This window comes from Psilocybe cubensis, chromosome 13, assembly GCF_017499595.1.
Source record: "Psilocybe cubensis strain MGC-MH-2018 chromosome 13, whole genome shotgun sequence".
In the NCBI taxonomy this organism is placed as follows: domain Eukaryota; kingdom Fungi; phylum Basidiomycota; class Agaricomycetes; order Agaricales; family Agrocybaceae; genus Psilocybe; species Psilocybe cubensis.
Window position 1 is genome coordinate 949,752 of NC_063011.1, and position 18,318 is coordinate 968,069.

An 18,318-nucleotide genomic window follows, 5' to 3' on the forward strand; every position below is an offset into this window, starting at 1 on the left:
AGGCTATGTTTGGTTTGATCAGAGAGATACAACGGTTTGTACGTTGCTATGATGGCCAAGTACAACAAACCAACTCGAGTGATCCTCTGGAATAAGAGTACTGGGTAAACTTGTGATATGTGATTCATATCCCTTTGATCTTATCAATGAAAATCTGAATATCTGAGTAATCGTTCACTTCTATAATCATGCTCGGTGCCCAGAGACTCACTTCGTTATTTCCCTCGAGCCAATAGCTTACTCTGTGAAATCACCGAGATTTTTTAGGCAGCGAGAGTCTCAGAAACAATGTTACCCAATCATACTTAAAAGGTTGTAGATATCATCGACGGCGGGTTAGGCGGGTGTTCTATTTATGGGCGCTTGGGATGGCTGCTAGCATACAACGAAAACGAATACCGTCCTAAGTCAACTGTCCATGGAGTATACCAGTGTTCGCAAAATCAAATTCTGCGAAGGAAAAGAGTAAATTATTACTGACTCCCCAGAGTTAGTTAGATCGATCTCCACGTTGGTACAAGGCCATACTCAATGTCCGAGATGAGGGGATACCTCAATTTACAGACTTAAGCGTATCAACAATGATACTTAATTCACCTGGCATTTTTGCGTTTAAAACAATCCGATACTCACGTCCCAGAATCGCTGTGCCCATTGAAGAAGAAAGTCCAGGAAATCGGCGGCCGAATTTTGCATCTCTGATACTTGTTAGTCGCAACGTCGGGCATGACTGCGCATCTAGAGCCTCAATCAAAGTGATTTTTCCTGAAGATGAAGACATGGTTTGGTAGTCGTTAGGACTGTGTGTCAGCACTTGCTAGGTTGCTGAGACAGAAAACCTTCAGATGCGTTTGTTTTGCGGAAGGAGGTCGAGCATATAAGACAGCCACGCATTTAAGATGTGGCCTCAACTGAACGTAGATATAAGCAAGAACATATATGCCACAGCAAGAGACAGACACAGTCCAGACCTGACAATGTGCATTGGAAAGCAATGAGGTTTGATGTAATCTTGATATAACCGTAGTATAGGGGTCCGCTACTACGTATTGAAGTGGGCTGTAGATCCAGTAAGAAGTTGATCATTAACAAGCGATGTACCTGATTCCCAAGAAAAGATGGAAGATTTCTCTTCGACGTGAGTACAAATACGAAAAAGATCTTCGACAGTATAGCTTTGGTTGAAACAGGAACATGATAGTTGCACGTTGAAGGGGGTGGAAAAGTGTCACGCTTTAGTTGCTGAAGCTGCTGACTAATATTAATAACACTAAATATTAATACGGCCGGGGAATGCCGAGGGAGTGCTTGGTTGAGGCCTTTCGTCCAAACAATATACCAAAAGCATTGCCGACAACCAACTTTGCTTTTTTGAACCATTACCACCACCATGTCGGACGAGGAAGACCAGCACATGTTTAGAAATGAAGAAGAGGATGAGGATGGGCATGCTGAAGAAGACGAAAATGTTGAAGATGACGACGAAGTGATGGACGACTCTCGCAAGAAAAACAAGTCTTCAAGAAGGCACCAGGAGGAAGATGACGAAGAGGAAGATGACGAAGAGGAAGAAGATGAGGACGATGAAGAGGAGGAGGAAGAAGAGGAAGAAATGCATGGTAGAAAGGGAAAGAAACGTGCTAAGGTGTGTGAGGAGATTGAATTTTCGTCTTATTCGTTTAAATTGACCCTTGTTATAGCATCGTCATAAGCGTTCCGCTTTGAGCAGATTCCTTGATATTGAGGCCGAAGTCAGCGAAGAGGAGGAAGAGGAAGAGGAGGATGAAGAATACGGTGCAGGTTAGTAGATCCACCTGCAATCCATTTTGTATGGAGTGTTGACTGTGATCAAGACACTTTTATCACCAATGAACATGACGTGGACGACGATGTAACAAGACGAACCAACGCGCTTCTCGATAGCTCGCGTCACTTTGAGGAAGAGGACAGCAGGAGCCCGGAGGAGATTGCTAAAGCAGTAGCTCGTCGCCACCGAGATCGAGCTGCTCCATATACTGGCGATATGAACGAGATACCACAACGACTTCTTATGCCGTCTGTGCACGACGCCAGTCTTTGGCAAGTCCGCGTGAAGGTATGTTTTGTGTTGGTATTACAGGAATAACTTTGTTTTGTTGACGTAACGACCAGCCGGGTCGCGAACGCGACATTGTATTCAGTCTCATGAGGAAAGCCATCGACGTCGAATATACCGCACGTCCCCTCAGCATCGTCTCAGCTTTCCAACGTGATTCATTACCCGGTATGATCTACGTCGAAGCCCGCAGTTCTAAACAAGTTCAAGAAGCATGCAATGGTCTTGTTGGTGTATACCCCAGTCGTGGTATTCAACTCGTCCCTATTGAGGAAATGGCTAGCCTTCTGCAAATCAAAAAGCAGGAGGCTACGCTTGACATTGGCGCCTGGGTTAGGATACGACGCGGAAAATATGCGGGTGATCTGGCTCAAGTAATGGACCAGACGGATACCGGAGAAGATGTTGGCGTGCGTCTTATCCCGAGAATAGACATGAACCCTCGGGATGATATGTCAATTGACCCGCAAGGCAAAAAGCGCAAGAAGACTGCGACTGGTCCCGGCTCGATGCGACCGCCACAGCGACTGTTCAACTACGAGGAAATTCTCAAAGTTTACGGCCGCAAGAATGTAACCAAACGAAATCAGGCGTTTGTTTTCCAGAACGATACCTACAAGGATGGATTCTTGGAGAAGGACTTCAAAGCAAATGCTTTGATTACGGAAGATGTGAATCCTACTTTGGACGAGATTACTCAGTTTACCCGACGACAGGATGGAGGCGACGATAACCCTGTCAACTTGTCTGCTATCGCTGAGGCATCAAGAAAAGCAGCTATCTCTGTCCTGCAACCCGGAGATCATGTTGAAGTCTTTGAAGGGGAACAATCGGGCGTCCATGGTGTCGTAGATGAGATCCATGGTGAAATCGTGACTATCACTGCGCAGGGATTGGACCTTGAAGGACAAAAGATGGAGATTGCAGCTCGAAGCGTGCGCAAAAGATTCAAACCTGGAGATCATGTTAAGGTTATGGCGGGTCAGAATGCTGATGAGACGGGTCTTGTGGTATCTGTATCTGAAAATGTGGTCACTTTTGTGTCCGATATGTCAATGCAAGAGGTGAGAATTTGTTTAATTTTAGCATGCCTATCCCTAAGTCGCCTTCCAGATATCTGTTTTCTCTAAAGACTTACGTGAAGCTGCGGAAGTTGGTTCCGGCTCCAACGTGGTTGGGAATTATGAACTTTATGATCTCGTTCAACTTGAGTATGTTGCATATCTTGACTATGGTGATATCCATGCTTATACCCCTTGATTTAGTGCTCAAACTGTTGGTGTTATTTTCAAAACCGAACGGGACTCTTTCAGGGTGCTCGATCAGCATGGTCAAGTCCGCCTCGTTCAACCTCACCAGATTTCCATGCGCCGCGACTCCCACAGAGCCATCGCAACCGATTCAGAAGGCCATGAGCTGCGTGTCAACGACAACGTGAAAGAGGTCGATGGAGAGGTAAAGTTTTATTAATTTCAATATTATCACCCTGTTCTGATTTTTTGCAGGGACGAAAAGGTCGTGTGTTGCATACGCATCAATCTTTCTTTGCATTCTTGCACAACCGGGATATTGCTGAAAATAGCGGTGTCTTCGTAACGCGGACTCGTTCATTGGCTTCATTGGCGCCCAAGAGTAACGTGTTGAAGACGGCTGGTGCTGATCTATCAAAAATGAACCCCGCTATGGTTGCCCCAACTGGCGGAATGGTGGGATCTGGCAATATGGGGAGAGGTCCTAGGGATCGTGATATTGGAGCAACTGTTACCGTCATCAAGGGTCCACATAAGGGCTATGTTGGCACGATCAAAGACACCAATGGGCCCATTGCTCGCGTAGAGTTGAGGACAGGCAACAAAATCATCATGATTGAAAAGACAAAAATCTATAGGCGCTAGTGCGTTTTTGTTCTATTCCTATCATCGATTTTAATTTTGAGTGATCTACTGACAATTTTTTGTCCAGCCCTGATGGTCGTTTAGAGCCCTTGGATAAGGCCCCAAGAAATACCGGCTTCGCGACACCCGCTTTACCTGGTCCGGGAATGGGTGGATACGGCGGGCAACCCATGAACAATGGTGGTCGTACACCGTACAACTCGGGCAAAACGCCCAACCCATACAGCGGCGATTCGCGCACGCCCGCGTGGAATGCGTCATCACGGACACCAAATCCATACTCGGACAGTCGTACGCCGGCGTGGAACGCTTCGTCGCGTACACCCAATCCATACGCGGATGGCGGACGGACGCCGGCGTGGAATGTGAGCTCGCGTACGCCGAATCCGTATGCGACGGGTGCGAACGCTGGTGCGACGAGTGGCGCGGGCTGGGGTGGTGCGACGCCTGGCAGGAATGTGGGTGGATGGCAGACGCCTGGACGGGCGACGCAGGCACCGGCATGGAACGCGCCTGCACCCCAGAACGAAGGGTGGGGGTCGCCTTCTAGGGGCGTGGCATCCGCACCGACGCCATGGGATAGCTGGGTACGTCCTTTCTGTTTATCTTGTGATTGTTAAGAGATTGATCATGTTTCCTTTGTGATCAGAGTGCACCTACTCCTGGTGCTGCCCCTACACCTGGCCTGCATGCTGGTCCTACGCCTGCGTATGCAACTCCGGCCCCCCATATCCAAACGCCAGCTGCTGGTGGGTGGAGTGCCGACGCACATAACGTTGCCACACCTGGTGTTATGCCAAATGTCTTCGAACTTACCAATCCAGATGAAGGTACGCATAACAGAAATTTTCGCACACTCGCCCCCATACAAATTCTGACTTTTTATTTCATTTTCAATCCAGACCTTGACGGAGAGTGGATGTTCGAACCAGAACTTGTGAATTACATCGGGCGCGTTAAAGTCATCGTCGACAGCAAACAAGGCCGCTCCAACTATAGCGAATACAACGGCCGCCGCGGACGCATCACCACTGCACAGAAGGTTCCCACGGCGTTCCAGCAAACGGTGCTCGTCAGGTTCATGGATCGCCCGGGGCAGTCAGAGGAGGTCAGTTTACCGTCGAGTTGCGTTGTACCTGTGCAACCGTCGTACAGCAACGAGGAAGTGCTAGTACTTGGGGGCAAGAGGATAGGAAATGCGCTGGTAATCAGAGAGAAGCCTGAGCCTGGGGATAAGAAGGTTGTCGTTTCGAGCAAGGAGACACCGTTGAATATTGATAATGTGCCCATGAATCTGGTAGGGGCGATGTATGAGGAGGGCAGTTTCTAATTTTTTTTGTTGTTTTCCCTCCCCCTTTGACCTGTTCTATTTGTCACTTTCATCTTCGCATGGCCGGCATGTTTCCCTACTTTTGGCAGTGTACTTTTCCACATTTCTTCATCCGTCTTTTTTTTTGTTGTGTTCGTCTCACCCATTTTTTAATTTCAACCATATTTGTATAGTAGGCACAAATTCTATCAACTGGGATTATTCTGTCATTATACTGTTAAGCGTTGTTTCAGCGCGTTTTGTAGCGTTGTAGATGTGTTAAAATATTAGATAGAAGGGCCAAATAGAGTGTAGAAGCGTTAAGAGGTCGAATGAGGTTTGATCGTGTTTTGAATTTGATTTGTGCCGACGCGTCGAAGACTCAACTGGTAAAGTTCTTCTTACCAACAACGGTCATGGCCAAACAGAGTCTTCCTCTCGAAGCTCGTCGAATACGAACCATCATTGTTACGCTGCCTATTATAACAGCGTGTTCATGTGCGTAACGTCTTCTCCAGTTTCACGCATGGGAAATTTCTTAGACGACTTTTCTTCTTAGTTGTTTTGTACAAGCGGCTGGTGCTTGGAGAGGATCAGCGCAAGTTGCCCAGCGCGTTGGACGCTGAGAATCAGAACATGAGGATTTTGGAAACGCAGAAGAAGGATGGAACGCCAAAGATTATTTGATGTGGTGTAGGATGAATAGAAGAAACTCTATGAATTCTGGCCCGGTTTCGTCATGGACGATGGCAATGTGGAAAACGACTACTTATCGCAGGATGTGTACACGCTGCCGAGCGAGATGAATAAAATAACCAACCCCATACTATGCCCTCTGCTCTAAAGTGCCCTCCTCTCCACTTCACATGGAACGAGAAACGCGCTTATTTGCTTGGTGGAGCTTCTGATTGGGGGATGATGCGTGTGCCGGGGATTCTGGCGGGGTTGAATGAGCGGTCGCAGTCAGCCCAGGCCGCTCCCGCTCCAAAGCCAGTGGATAGCGCGATGGGCCATGTCCGTCCTGCAGAAAGAATGGAAATGGGGATTTAGTTTCGGATTGAGAGTGACGTTGGATATTTGGAGACACGAACGGCGGAAGAGGATAACGGAGGCGACAACGCCTGCGCCAAAGCCGACACCTCTGTGGGTATTGTCAGCATGAGAATATTGGGTTCGTCAAGGTGCAGACTTACGCCTTCACAAGGAGGTCCGCCACTTTGTGTGATTACACCCGGTTAACTGATGATACCAAACCGCGAATGTGAATACGAGACTTACAGCACCGATCATACTGCAAGAGACATCAGCTTGAGAAGTATAACGTAGAGTATGCACATACGCACTTTCTGGCCTAAAATATCCTCGCTGGACACTGGCTTTTGTGTGGCGGACATGTTTAATGAGGGGTCTTGGAACTGTAATGCAGGCCGAATGGACGAGCACGACGGGAGCAACCGTGAGCACCGTGTTTGGTCTCAGGGGCACTGCCAATCAGCCAGAAAAGGAAAGACTGATAATCCCAAGTGTCGGGCACTGCACCCATTCATTGGCTGCGGCCTTCATCATCGGCGCCAGTGTCCAGCTGCGTTCTCATACACACATACTTAAAGCTGCGCAGGACTCGGCTAATCATCTTTATCACATACGCCCCCCCAATCTTGACTTTGTATTCCACCCCTTGCAGCCAGCAGAATGGCGCAATCACCCATGATATCGATTCCTAAGAAGACCACAGAGGAGGTCGACTGGACGACGCCAATACGCAACCTTATTTCACAATCTTACGGAGAGAGTCCAGATAATTATGCTGCAGAGTGCTCAGCCCTGCAGCGTTGTCGCCAGGACGCTGTACGGGGTGCAGGGAGCGATATCACAGGTGCGCATATATCCCTATCTCTGGCGCGCCCAAGTATCACCATACTAACAGCGCATATCGATGCATATCTATAGCGCGAGACCTCCTCTACAAGTACTTTGGCCAACTCGAACTGCTGGAGCTGCGGTTCTCGGAGATTCGAGTCAACTTTCCATGGCATGACGCGTTCACGAACAAGTTGATCACGCAGACGTCTATTGCGTATGAGAAGGCGTCAGTCTTGTTCCAGATCGCTGGGACACATTCTGCTATCGCTGCAAGCCAGAGCAGATCGGATCCCGAGGGTCTAAAGCGCGCATTCTACTACTTCAGAGCTTGCGCAGGCATGCTCACGTACATCAATGAGAATTTCCTGCATGCGCCATCAACAGATCTCAGTCGCGAGGTTGTCAAGTTCCTCATCAACATCATTCTCGCCCAAGCAACAGAGGTATTTTTCGAAAAATGCACAGAGGAAAAGAAAGGCAATGCTTTGGTGTCAAAAATTGGGCAGCAAGCCGCGTCAATGTATACGTCATTGACGGAGGATGTGAAGGAATTCATGGGCAAAGGCATCTTTGACCGCAACTGGGTTACTCTTATACAGGTACGCATCAAACATGGTTTATGTCCAGCAGCATATACTCACCCATGACAGATTAAAGCTAAATATTTCTCCTCACTCGCCCAATACCACCGTGGCCTCGCAGATAATGCAGCCAACAAGCACGGCGACGCTCTCGTCCGCTTCATCCAAGCGGAATCGCTCGCGAAAGAAGCTAGCCGGACTGCAAGCAGCTTCGGCTCCATGTTCGTGTCCAACATGTCCCCCAACCTTCCCGCCGACGCAGGCACCGCCATCGCCGAGCGCACCAAGGCGCACCTCGTCATCTGCTCCGACAAAAAGGCTGAAGCGACGCGTGAGAACGACCTCATTTACAACGCAATCCTTCCCGCGTTCGAGGCTTTGCCGCAGATTGAGAAGACGGTTGTGGCAACCCCGATACACATCCACGACGTCTATGGTGCGCCCGAGGTGCAGAAGACGATTGGGCAGGATTTCTTTATCAGGCTCGTGCCACTTAGTGTGCATGAGAGCGCGTCTGTGTATTCGGAGGAGAAGGCAAAGCTGGTGCGTGGGGAGGTGGAGAAGGCGGATGCGGCGGAAGGAGAGGCACGGAGTGCACTGGATGGGCTTGGCGTCAAAGAGGGGCTTGTGCGCTTTAAGGCAATGGCAGAGGGCGAGGTAGGGGGTGGGGACGAGGTCCCGATAGATGTGCGGCGATGGAAGGAGGACATCGCGCTCGTTGAGGATCGGGACGGCGTTGACGGGCTGATGCGTGCGCTCAACAGCCTCAAGGGCAACGTGCACCACGATCTGGAGGCGATTTCGCGCGATCTGGATGCCGAGTCAAAGGAGTGCGAGGTGATGAGAGTCAAATATGAGCATCTGTGGTCGCAGGCGCCGAGCGCGACGATTACGAAGAACTTTAGGCAGGATCTCAAGTCGCATTTTGGTGCGCTGGAGGCTGCAGCAGCGTCAGACCAGCAGGTGACAGCGTTGTGGGACTCGGTGAGGAGTGATATCCAGTTGTTGCTGAGTCCACAGGTCGAACAACTGTTTTCGGAGAGGGGCGGTTCGAAGCCAGATAACCTACTTGACCTGGACGTGGATAATGATGCCGACGAATCAAAGGAAAGAACGAAGATCAAGGGATACGTCGATGAGATTGAAGAGCGGTTGAAAAGACTCAATCTGATCTCTAAGGAACGAGGGGAGGTTCTCAAAGATCTGAAAGAGAAGGTATGTCCCTTTTACTTAGCAGCGTTTTACGTCATTCTCATTGTCCCATGTTTTTAGATTCAAACAGACGACGTTTCCCATCTCCTACTTCTCAACAGACGCAATGCAGGTGTCGAACCAACCCTCTTCGCTGCTGAGCTCGAGAAATTCCGGCCGTATCAGCAACGGCTGGCATCCACGGTACACCATCAGGAAATGGCGCTGCAGGAGGTCACCACACTGTGGAAGGGTCTAAAAGAACTTGCTGGACGTGGTGCGGGCGCGCGGAAGTGGGAAGAAAGGGAAAAGAGGAAGAAAGATACTGTGAGGCGGTTTTCGCGGGCTAGAGATGGGTATATGGAGGTCCGGGACGGATTGGCGTGAGTCTCGTTCATTCAATGATCCCAAAAAAATTCTTTGGTGACAACTTATGTTGTGTGTTTACAGGAAGGGGCTCCAGTTTTACACCGAGCTGACAGAACTCGTCTCTAAACTTGGTACACACGTGCGTTCGTACATAACGGAACGCGGTGTCGAACGTGAAGCACTTGTTGCGAAACTGGAAACGGAGAAGAGACTGGCGTCTGCGACTTCACCACCACCGCCGCCCCCGTTGGCATCTAAACCTCCTCTTCCACCGCCTCCTCCTCGTCAAGCAACTTTGGATAGTGCCTTTTCTTCGCTTAGTCTGCAGAATGCACCATCGCCGCCCCAGCAACCACCTCAACATTCTTGGCAGACGAGCCCACCACCAACGCAACCTTACGGAAATGGTGCCAATTCATCTTACGGAGCTGGACAACAGCAGCAACAGCATGCGCCGTCACCGTACGCAAGTGCACCTCCCCCTCCGCCACCTTCATCCCAGCCATCTCAGTATTCATACCAACAACCACAACAGTATGGTAATCCGTCACCGTATGGTAACCTCCCACCCCCACCCCCTCAGCAACAGTCCTCGTCGTTCCTTCCCCCGCCGCCACCACGGCCACCTGCGCATTCATCGTCGTATTCAACGACGTCGCCATCTGCCCCGGCGGTAGACCCATACGCAAATCTGGGATTGTTCAATCCTTCTGCGCCTAGTCAGCCGCCGCCACCGCCTCCGCCGTCACAGCCTGCTCAACAAAACTCTGGGTACGGTGGTGGTGCGGGAGGGTATTATTCTCAACAGCCGCCACAGCAGCAGAATCATTATGGGAGCACACAGTTCCCCCCGCCTCCCCCACAACCCCAGTCGCAGCAGTATCAGGGGTATCAACCACAGCAGCAGCAGCAGCAGCAAGGAGGGTACCAGATGCCCCCGCCGCCTCCTGGTCAGCAGCCACAGTATTCAAGTTATCAGACGCCGCCACCCCCACCTACGTCGTACCCCCCTAGTAGTGGGTATTCGCAACAGGGGTATGGGAGGTGATTAATGGGTTATATGTGAACTGTGCTTTGGCTTAGCTTTAGCTGGTCATCGGGATGCATGTGGTCACCCCTTAAGGCCCTTAACACCTCAACGCAGGAATGTCGATGCGGATTGTGTGTATTTTATTTATTTCCAGTTTTTGTTGTATTCTCTGTGAGTGTTATTGTGAGTGTAAACAGTTGTGGTAGTGATGGTGGACGTGAATATGTATGTTGGATCTCGTTGTTTGGTTTGAGAGTTCGAAGGATAATGGCCAATGGCCGATCTCGAATCATAACGGCGATTTCAGCAATGTCCTTTGTTCTCCTAATGATAACGATGGCTGGTGGTACGTGCTGGTATAAGGGGTATCTAGATTCTATTATTGCAAAAAAATGCAATACGCTCTACAAGTGGAAGTAAGTCTGCTCCGGAATAAAACACGCAAAGTATTAGCGCCAAAACCACCTTTTTCATGATGAAGCCGTCTCCGCAGATGCTGTTGGAACCTTTGTCGCTGGCGCTTCACCCGCACCCTTGTCCTCTTTTCCCGAAGAACTGTACAACAGTGTCCGCCCCCATTCTACCGCGCTGCGATCGAGATTCTGGATCCCCCGGAAGAGGCACTCTACCTCGTTGTTCCACCGCGCCTTGAGCTCCGTCGTGAAGTTGTGCGGCTTGACACGAGCCGCTGCTGAGGGCGGCGCAAGGATGACATTGGGAGTTTCCACGAGCCGGACGCTCAGTGTGTGCAAGCTGTGAACATTCCGCCGTATGAGTATGAGTATGGGTGTTTATCTAGATATATGGACGTCGGAAACGCACTCTTTGATATGCTGCTGTGTCCTGATGTGTGAGTTATTTAATATTGAGTTCTTCTGTGAACGCTCTTGCGATACTGTGAATTTTCTGCGTACCGCGTTTGCATGAGATTAGAAAAGCCGTAGTAGATCTATCGTTGGTTTGCTAGAGTTAACGGATTGCGCTAGACGTTTTCGTAGAGGGAGTGGAGTGGACGTACCCCGCCAGCGACCAGCGCGCCGGAAAGTGGGCCTAGGAGAACGGACATGGCGGAAGGTCTGTTGGCTGTTTGCTGCCAACGTCTGTGGATGAGGTGCTCCCGTTGAGCATGCCATCCGGAAAACGCCGAGCTCGTTACTTCTACTCACGACTTCGTTTTCTGACCTTGTTTGATTCCTTACATTCAACATTTCGCTATTTCTGGTAGACACGTACACTCTTTCAAGGTTCTTCTTATATGTGGTCGCAAGAAAGCGATTACATAGGTTGCATCAAATGTTTTGGATTAAGTGTGCTAGATATTCGAATGATTCGAAGAAAAAGTCGAACAGTCAAAAAATGCGATAAAGTGTACATGCAAAACGACGAAAACTTAAAAGGACCCAAAAAAATACCAAAGCGAAACTGAAAAAAATTGGAAAAAAAAGTGTTTGCTAAGTAAAAGGATCAGAAATCGTCGTCACCACCATCGTCTCCAAAGTCGTCGTCGCCGCCGTCATCTCCAAAGTCGTCGTCGCCGCCGTCATCGCCAAAGTCGTCGCCTCCATCATCACCACCGTCGTCACCGCCATCGTCAGCACCGTCTTCACCGGTATCAGCAGAGTCGTCGCCGACATCGAGAGCAGGATCGTCAGCGCCGAGACCGTCGTCAGTGTCGTCGGTGGTATCGGTGGTGTCGTCAGTACCGTCAGTACCGTCAGTACCGTCAGTGCCATCCGTGCCATCGGTACCATCAGTACCATCCGTGCCGTCAGTACCGTCAGTTGCATCGGTGCCGTCGCTGGAGGCAGCGGCGTCGGCGGTATCAGTCGACGTAGGGTCGGTAGAAGTTGCAGCGTCAGACGTATCGGTCGATGTAGGGTCAGTAGAAGCAGCCGCGTCGGAGGTGTCGGTGCTCGTCGGTGCGGTCGAAGCAGCTTGGTCAGAGGTATCAGTTGACGTGGGGTCCGTTGGAGCAGCAGAGGCTTTATCGGCGCGTTTATCAGACAACAGTTTTGGATTGTAAATTTAATGAAAAGACCCACCAGCAGAGGCAGAGGCATTGCTTCCACTAGATCCTGACGATCCCTTTGCTATTAAAAAAGCAAAGTTAGATCGGTATTAAGCATTAAAAAGAAACAAAAATATATCACTTACAAGCACTGGACCCACCAGAGGCGGCTTTCTGGGCAGCGGAGGAGGCCGCCTTTTGCGCAGCAGCAGCAGCCGCTGACTGGGCAGAGGAAGCAGCTGACGAGGCAGCCGATGCTGAAGCCTTGTTGCAAGCGCCGACAATCGCCTGCCCGACAGTGTTAGCCTTATTGAGGAAGCCCTTGACAGAAGCGATATCCTTGGTCAGAGTAGCATCCGTGCTAAATAGATTTGAATATTTAGGAGCTCAGCATTGTGATATCAAAGATTAGGACATACGTGTTGATCTTGTTGAGGACACCAAGGGCTGAGCTGAGGCCAGATACGACAGCCTTAGCAGATGCGGAACATTCGATGTTCTGGAGGATGGAAGCGAGATCACGCTGTTCAATTGTGCGCACATCGAATGGCTGAGCAATAGGCGCTGGTTAACGAAAATTATATCAGCGTCAAATCTGGTCTCCAACCCAGCTCAAGCGAGGCTACATACCAGCAAAAGTTGACTGCCACAAGCAAGCGGTGAGCACAGTGGCAAGGAGAGTTCTCGGGATCCGAGTCATAGTAGTGTTGTTATAAAGAAAGTCGACTTTTGAAAAGAGTTGTGCACAAACGAATCAATCGAATAAACCAAAACAATGAAAATAAAAAAGGAAGGGAAGAGGACACCAGGTCTCCTCTGGGGAACCAAAATGAAAGATGAATATTAGGGAAGCAAGAGATTCTGTGCGTTTATATGCTTTTCCTCAGCCCCTGCTCCCCTGCTTGACAAGCACGGAGGTACCGAAAGACCCACCGATCGACAGGCACTAGACAGGATGTCATAGGCATCAGATGAACAATCACACATTATGGAGCTGGAATGCTTAAACCTGCCAAAACTACGCTGGTAACAAGCGGAGAAGGTGTTCGCTCGTCAGCCCAGGGAAAAGGGTGCCGACTGTTGACTGATTGCAATGCCATTTCCGCAATTAAATTATGAGATTGAGGGTGCCAGATTAAAGATAGCTCAACTCCTGGATCAAAATAGAATCCAGCTGTTAGTATACTCAATAGGAGGGAGAACGTATCACGAACCTGAACATAAACAGCATCAAGCATTCCCAGGGAGCGTCCTGAGCATAACCGTTCTCGATGGACTACTTTAACCTCTGGGAAAATCACCCAAAACCAAGCTGTATTGTTTCTCTTTGGGAATGTCGAGTTAGAGGAGAGTAGCGTCAGCCAGCGTCAGTTTAGTTGAATAAGTGGTTTTGTAGGCGTGACAACCAAATGAAAAGTGGGCGCAGAAGCAAAAATGATCGACAATAGAATGTAGCGCGCGAATTCCAGCCTGCGCTCTGAGATTCGAGGTCCAGTGCAGTCCAGTGTGGAGAAGACTTCATCAATAGCACATATGAATCGCACAGGTTCCAACGTCGAATTTCGAGTTAGCAACGACCTGTCATGGATTTACAGCTTCATCACTGCCCACCCCTGCGAAGTTTGACGCTTCCACATGCATCGAATTGAATGTCGAGAAAAATATATGCTCGAGTAGACGGTCTATAATAAGAAAAGGCGTTTGTAATCACACAGTCAATCTATGAATATCCCATACTGTAAGAATAGATAAAAACCCCTATAGCTGGAGTAGATCAACAACGAAACCTCACCTAACTTAGCTGTTGACGTCGATCGATGCGATGCGGTGGAATGAATGGTGGCCTAGGCAACTTCCCTCCCAACCAGTGGACACTGGCGTTGTGCACCATCTGTATGACTGTATGTATGCGCCCTAAAAGTCTGACGAGCGGCTTTCACGATGTTACATGACCAGTCTAGCGCTGATGACAAGACAACAACTCGATGGGCGAATAGAAAGTGCGGCAAGGACTTTGAACCTTTTGAGCAATGTAAGCCTACAATAAGAGATAACTGAAGAAGAGAAGCTTTCAATCTTTTGTTACTTTCATCAAAGATCTAGAGACTTACTTGAACTCGACTTGACCCAAATTTGAAAATCGGTCAAGTAGGATTGAATGGCAGGAAAAGGTGATGTAGCTCATCATTGATGCACTGTTCCGGTCGCTCAGAGAAATATAAATGGCATACAACTTGTTAAAGGTGCATTCTTTCGCGTTGAAAAAGGGATCAGAATGAACATTATGCAAAGTTCACGTTCGTGCTCAATGTTCAAGGAGGAGTGAACGTAGTGTGACAATTCGGGTCACAAAATCCGTGAATGCGGAGTTTGAATGTGAAAAGTCTGCCGGCGAAGACCGTTCAAGGTGCTTCCGTGCCACCAACGTGCCACTGACAATTTTTTCACCATCGATTCGGAGTGGCACTTGAGTGGCACCAAACGGTATCGCTGCAATACCCTGCGTTCAACGCACAAGGCTTTTAGGGACATCTAAGACTCTATACCTTTGCTTTTGATGGGACTTCAACAGATGTCGTTGGTCAGTTAAAATCTTTGTTCATAAGTTGAAACGACGCATTCACGCCTCAGGATGCTCTTCAATCGAGCATGGTAATGTTGTGCCACTCTCCTTTTTTCTAGTAATATCAGTACCGGGACGATCACTACATACGTCGATATGTGGCATACAGATCATTGTGGATTCAACCCCTCCTTAAACAGATGATTCTTCAAGCGTGCATAGAAAGACCGATAACCTGGTAAGAGAAACGAGGTTACTTTCAACATCGTGTTTCCAAACAGGCCTTCTAATTCCACAGCTACGCGTAGCGAGGTGTCAAAAAAAGGTATTAGGACCCTACCGTGAGGACGGTTCAACTCCTTTCCGTGAAGACAATGAGGCATTGGCAAGAAAATGATTCGTTCTGACTTGGGATTTGATGGATAGTATCTCATTAGAAGCTTCGGGAATACCCAGGAGTGGCCATACACAGCAGGGTGGCCCTCGTCCTGCAGTCTCATTCCAGAAATGGAAAATAATTGGATTGTCATATGGTCCGGTGGAGGTCCTAAAATAGAACACGAGTCAAGGTCGGCGGGCCCCCGAGGTGCCCCCGTGTTGTGGCACACAATCCTCAAGGTATAAATCAGGCCGTCTTGAAAATTTCTCGTCCACCGTCCCCACCTCTGCTCCCTCCACACACCGCTCGACGACGCCTCTGCCTTCCTCCTTCCGCCCACGCATACACGACTACCCTAACGCCCCCTTCGGTTGGTGAAAGATTTTATCGCTTCTCGCTTGCGAGTCAAGCAGACATAATCTTCACCGTGTGTTTTTATACTTCAGCTTCCAACGCCCCCCTTCGGTTGGTGAAAGATTTTATCGCTTCTCGTTTACGAGTCAAGCAGATATAATCTTCATCGTGTGTTCTTATGCTTCTGCTTCCAACGCCCCCCTACGGTTGGTGAAAGATTTTATCGCTTCTCGCTCACGAGTCAAGCAGATATAATCTTCACCGTGTTTCGCATCACTGAGTTCTATGTAAGGGAGATTCTTTGTGGTATCTATTATACTTCTGCTGCCAGTGTCTCTTTGTGCGAGGTTGTGCTATGCTGGGTTCTAGGTATGTCTCGCATTCGCAATGATTTGGTACATCCATACTTACACGGGTTCACAGTTCTGCTGGGATACGATATCTTGCTACGTCTACCTCCTCGTCAAATCGAAAAGAGCTATATGCCACAACAAAAAGAGCCACAGGGCCACATCGAAAAGAGCCACGGAGCCACATTGAAAAGAGCCACAGAGCCAAAGTGAAGAGCTCATTGAGCCATCGAAAAGAGCCATAGAGTCACATTGAAGACTCATAGTGCGTGCTTGTGTTTTCGACCTTTCTGTCTTGGATATGCTTTCAATGCCTGGGTGATCGTCGTCCTTGCTCTGGGTTGTTGGTTCTGTCAACATCTTCCGAAGACATCGTCAATGCCACAGTGAAGGTGCGTATCCCAGGACCGGTGTGGGGCTTTGACGCAGCTCCTGGGCTTACGACGAAACCTGAGGAGTTTACACTCCGATATGGCTTCTGTCAACCAACGCCACACCACTCTGACCTCCCGCATAGTGTGGCCAAACGGCAAAGCCATTCCCCCTAATCGAAAGGGGAGCGGAAGGGATCGTTGTGGTCTAGCAAATGGTGAGTGTTGATATCTTCTCTGTAGTGCAGTGCTCAGCTGGCTTTTCAGGTTCTTAAACTTTCTCTAAGCCTGCCCGATGAATCTGCTTGTATGCGGTACGTTTTTTGTGTGTCATTATATTTTTCCATATTTATAATACTCTGGGTACAGTTCACTGCTCCTCATCTGTCGTGTCCTATCCCCCTCGCGTGGACAACGACACCTACCACTCTCAGTCATGCCGGAACACGGAGAATTGAAGTGGTAAAGGTCCTGGATGCTTCATGCATTCAGTTGACACTGTCGGTCAGCGATAACCACATCGCTGATTGGCAAAGCTTGCGAGACGGACCTCTGATCCGTCTGCAAGACTGAGTTTTCTGTACTTGGCCGGTGAGGACAATTACCTCAGCCGGCCCACTTGTTAGAATGTAAGTAAGTCAATTATGTACTGCAAACATCAAGTCGATTCTTCCAACTGATTATTCACATTTCTTCAGGTGATTCGTATAAGCGTATGAACCTGGACTTGGCTTTTAAGTACGTACAGCCGCCCTTTCCTCTGAAGATATATATGTCTAACCTTTCTGCCACGCAGGTGTCGAAAGATTGTTCCAAGGCTCCTGCCTAACAAAATCTCCCCAAGAGACTCATGATAGGTGGTTGCAGCATAATCTACCACTCGTTGCCTTTGAACGAGCTGGTAAAGGTTCGCAGGATACCATCGTATCTGCGAACACTGCCGCTCTGATCGAGGCATCGGATCAGTTGCCGACGTCAGAGCAGCAAAGCCTTCCTCGCGGCTGACGGGTTGGAAGGATGGTTTCCATCCACCTATCAATCAGAAATTTCTTGATTGATAAAGACAAGTCGATTGTCCTCAGCGACAAGCGGCTGGTATTTTTTCCGGCAGGATGTGTCCGGTGGGACACTTGTGCTCCCTTGTCGTTGGGCTGCTGGCTTGTAGGTTGGCTTTGTCAATATGGCAAGGTCAATCGACTAAACGCACAATAGAATCACACATTTACATCATCTGTTTCTTTGTCTAGGTATGTGTTCTTACCGTTAACACATGGTCACAAATCTAACTATCTCTCTAGGCTAAGTTATCCTCCGACAGAGGTACGACTTGGCTATGTTGCGAGGAATTGCTACTTTTATTCACTCCATACAATTACACTACATTTTGCCGTAACGAATAATGAATTTTGGAACGTCCCTCTGTTCTTCAAAACGTTAATATGTTCTTTAAGTCCGTCATTAATTGTAAAAGTTATTTTGATTTAAAAGGGAGTGATGTGATGCATCGAAAAGGTGTAGGAGAATGGAATCCGTCAGAGAATGAAAGACCTGCCGCTCTTGATTCGCAGACTCTGTAAACTGTAGAGGAAATCCACAAAGAGGGTTAAATTGCATGCGTTCCCGAGTGCCACGATCCACTTGAGCGCGAAGTAGGGCCAGGTCGGCGATCGCCGAAAAAAGACGCGACAACGGTAATTGCCGTGAGAAAATGACGCCATACACACAAGACGCGCCACTCAAAACGGCACTTGGGAATATTTCGAAAGCTTGACCCAAACTTGATCGACAAAACCGAAACCGACATCCATCTGAAATCGAAACGGTATTGCAACTTCATATCACTCTACGGTTGCATTGCACTAGGTACTAGGGGGAGAACCGTGGTACAACTTGCCAGCAGTGGGTACAACGTGTCGGGCAACTAGCACAGTCCTGTTTGAGTGAGTCATAATTCTGTCAA

General features: G+C 48.9%; 6 protein-coding genes across 6 annotated transcripts; 3 read left to right on the top strand and 3 right to left on the bottom strand.

The window, feature by feature from the left end:
* Nucleotides 1-1,390: 1,390 nt before the first annotated feature.
* Nucleotides 1,391-5,320, top strand: JR316_0013022 (Transcription elongation factor SPT5; the record flags this gene model as incomplete). The annotated part of the gene is made up of 10 exons (XM_047898637.1): nt 1,391-1,645; nt 1,701-1,800; nt 1,854-2,095; nt 2,152-3,159; nt 3,209-3,306; nt 3,361-3,550; nt 3,601-3,989; nt 4,058-4,577; nt 4,640-4,820; nt 4,893-5,320. The coding sequence occupies 10 exons, from the start codon at nt 1,391-1,393 to the stop codon at nt 5,318-5,320; spliced, it is 3,411 nt and encodes a 1,136-aa protein (XP_047742185.1).
* A 395-nt stretch (nt 5,321-5,715) lies between these two features.
* On the top strand, nt 5,716-5,986 carry JR316_0013023 (uncharacterized protein; the record flags this gene model as incomplete). The annotated part of the gene is made up of 2 exons (XM_047898638.1): nt 5,716-5,797; nt 5,859-5,986. The coding sequence occupies 2 exons, from the start codon at nt 5,716-5,718 to the stop codon at nt 5,984-5,986; spliced, it is 210 nt and encodes a 69-aa protein (XP_047742186.1).
* A 175-nt stretch (nt 5,987-6,161) lies between these two features.
* Nucleotides 6,162-6,693, bottom strand: JR316_0013024 (uncharacterized protein; the record flags this gene model as incomplete). The annotated part of the gene is made up of 2 exons (XM_047898639.1): nt 6,162-6,320; nt 6,643-6,693. The coding sequence occupies 2 exons, from the start codon at nt 6,691-6,693 to the stop codon at nt 6,162-6,164; spliced, it is 210 nt and encodes a 69-aa protein (XP_047742187.1).
* Nucleotides 6,694-6,991: 298 nt separating this feature from the next.
* JR316_0013025 (Vacuolar protein-sorting protein BRO1) lies at nt 6,992-10,351 on the top strand (the record flags this gene model as incomplete). Its single annotated transcript, XM_047898640.1, has 5 exons — nt 6,992-7,175; nt 7,250-7,761; nt 7,813-8,958; nt 9,016-9,317; nt 9,385-10,351. The coding sequence occupies 5 exons, from the start codon at nt 6,992-6,994 to the stop codon at nt 10,349-10,351; spliced, it is 3,111 nt and encodes a 1,036-aa protein (XP_047742188.1).
* A 452-nt stretch (nt 10,352-10,803) lies between these two features.
* Nucleotides 10,804-11,399, bottom strand: JR316_0013026 (uncharacterized protein; the record flags this gene model as incomplete). Its single annotated transcript, XM_047898641.1, has 4 exons — nt 10,804-11,086; nt 11,156-11,176; nt 11,248-11,282; nt 11,352-11,399. The coding sequence occupies 4 exons, from the start codon at nt 11,397-11,399 to the stop codon at nt 10,804-10,806; spliced, it is 387 nt and encodes a 128-aa protein (XP_047742189.1).
* A 398-nt stretch (nt 11,400-11,797) lies between these two features.
* On the bottom strand, nt 11,798-13,041 carry JR316_0013027 (uncharacterized protein; the record flags this gene model as incomplete). Its single annotated transcript, XM_047898642.1, has 5 exons — nt 11,798-12,315; nt 12,376-12,423; nt 12,488-12,702; nt 12,761-12,905; nt 12,972-13,041. 5 exons carry the CDS (start codon nt 13,039-13,041, stop codon nt 11,798-11,800), a joined length of 996 nt encoding a protein of 331 aa, XP_047742190.1.
* Between the last annotated feature and the right edge of the window lie 5,277 nt (nt 13,042-18,318).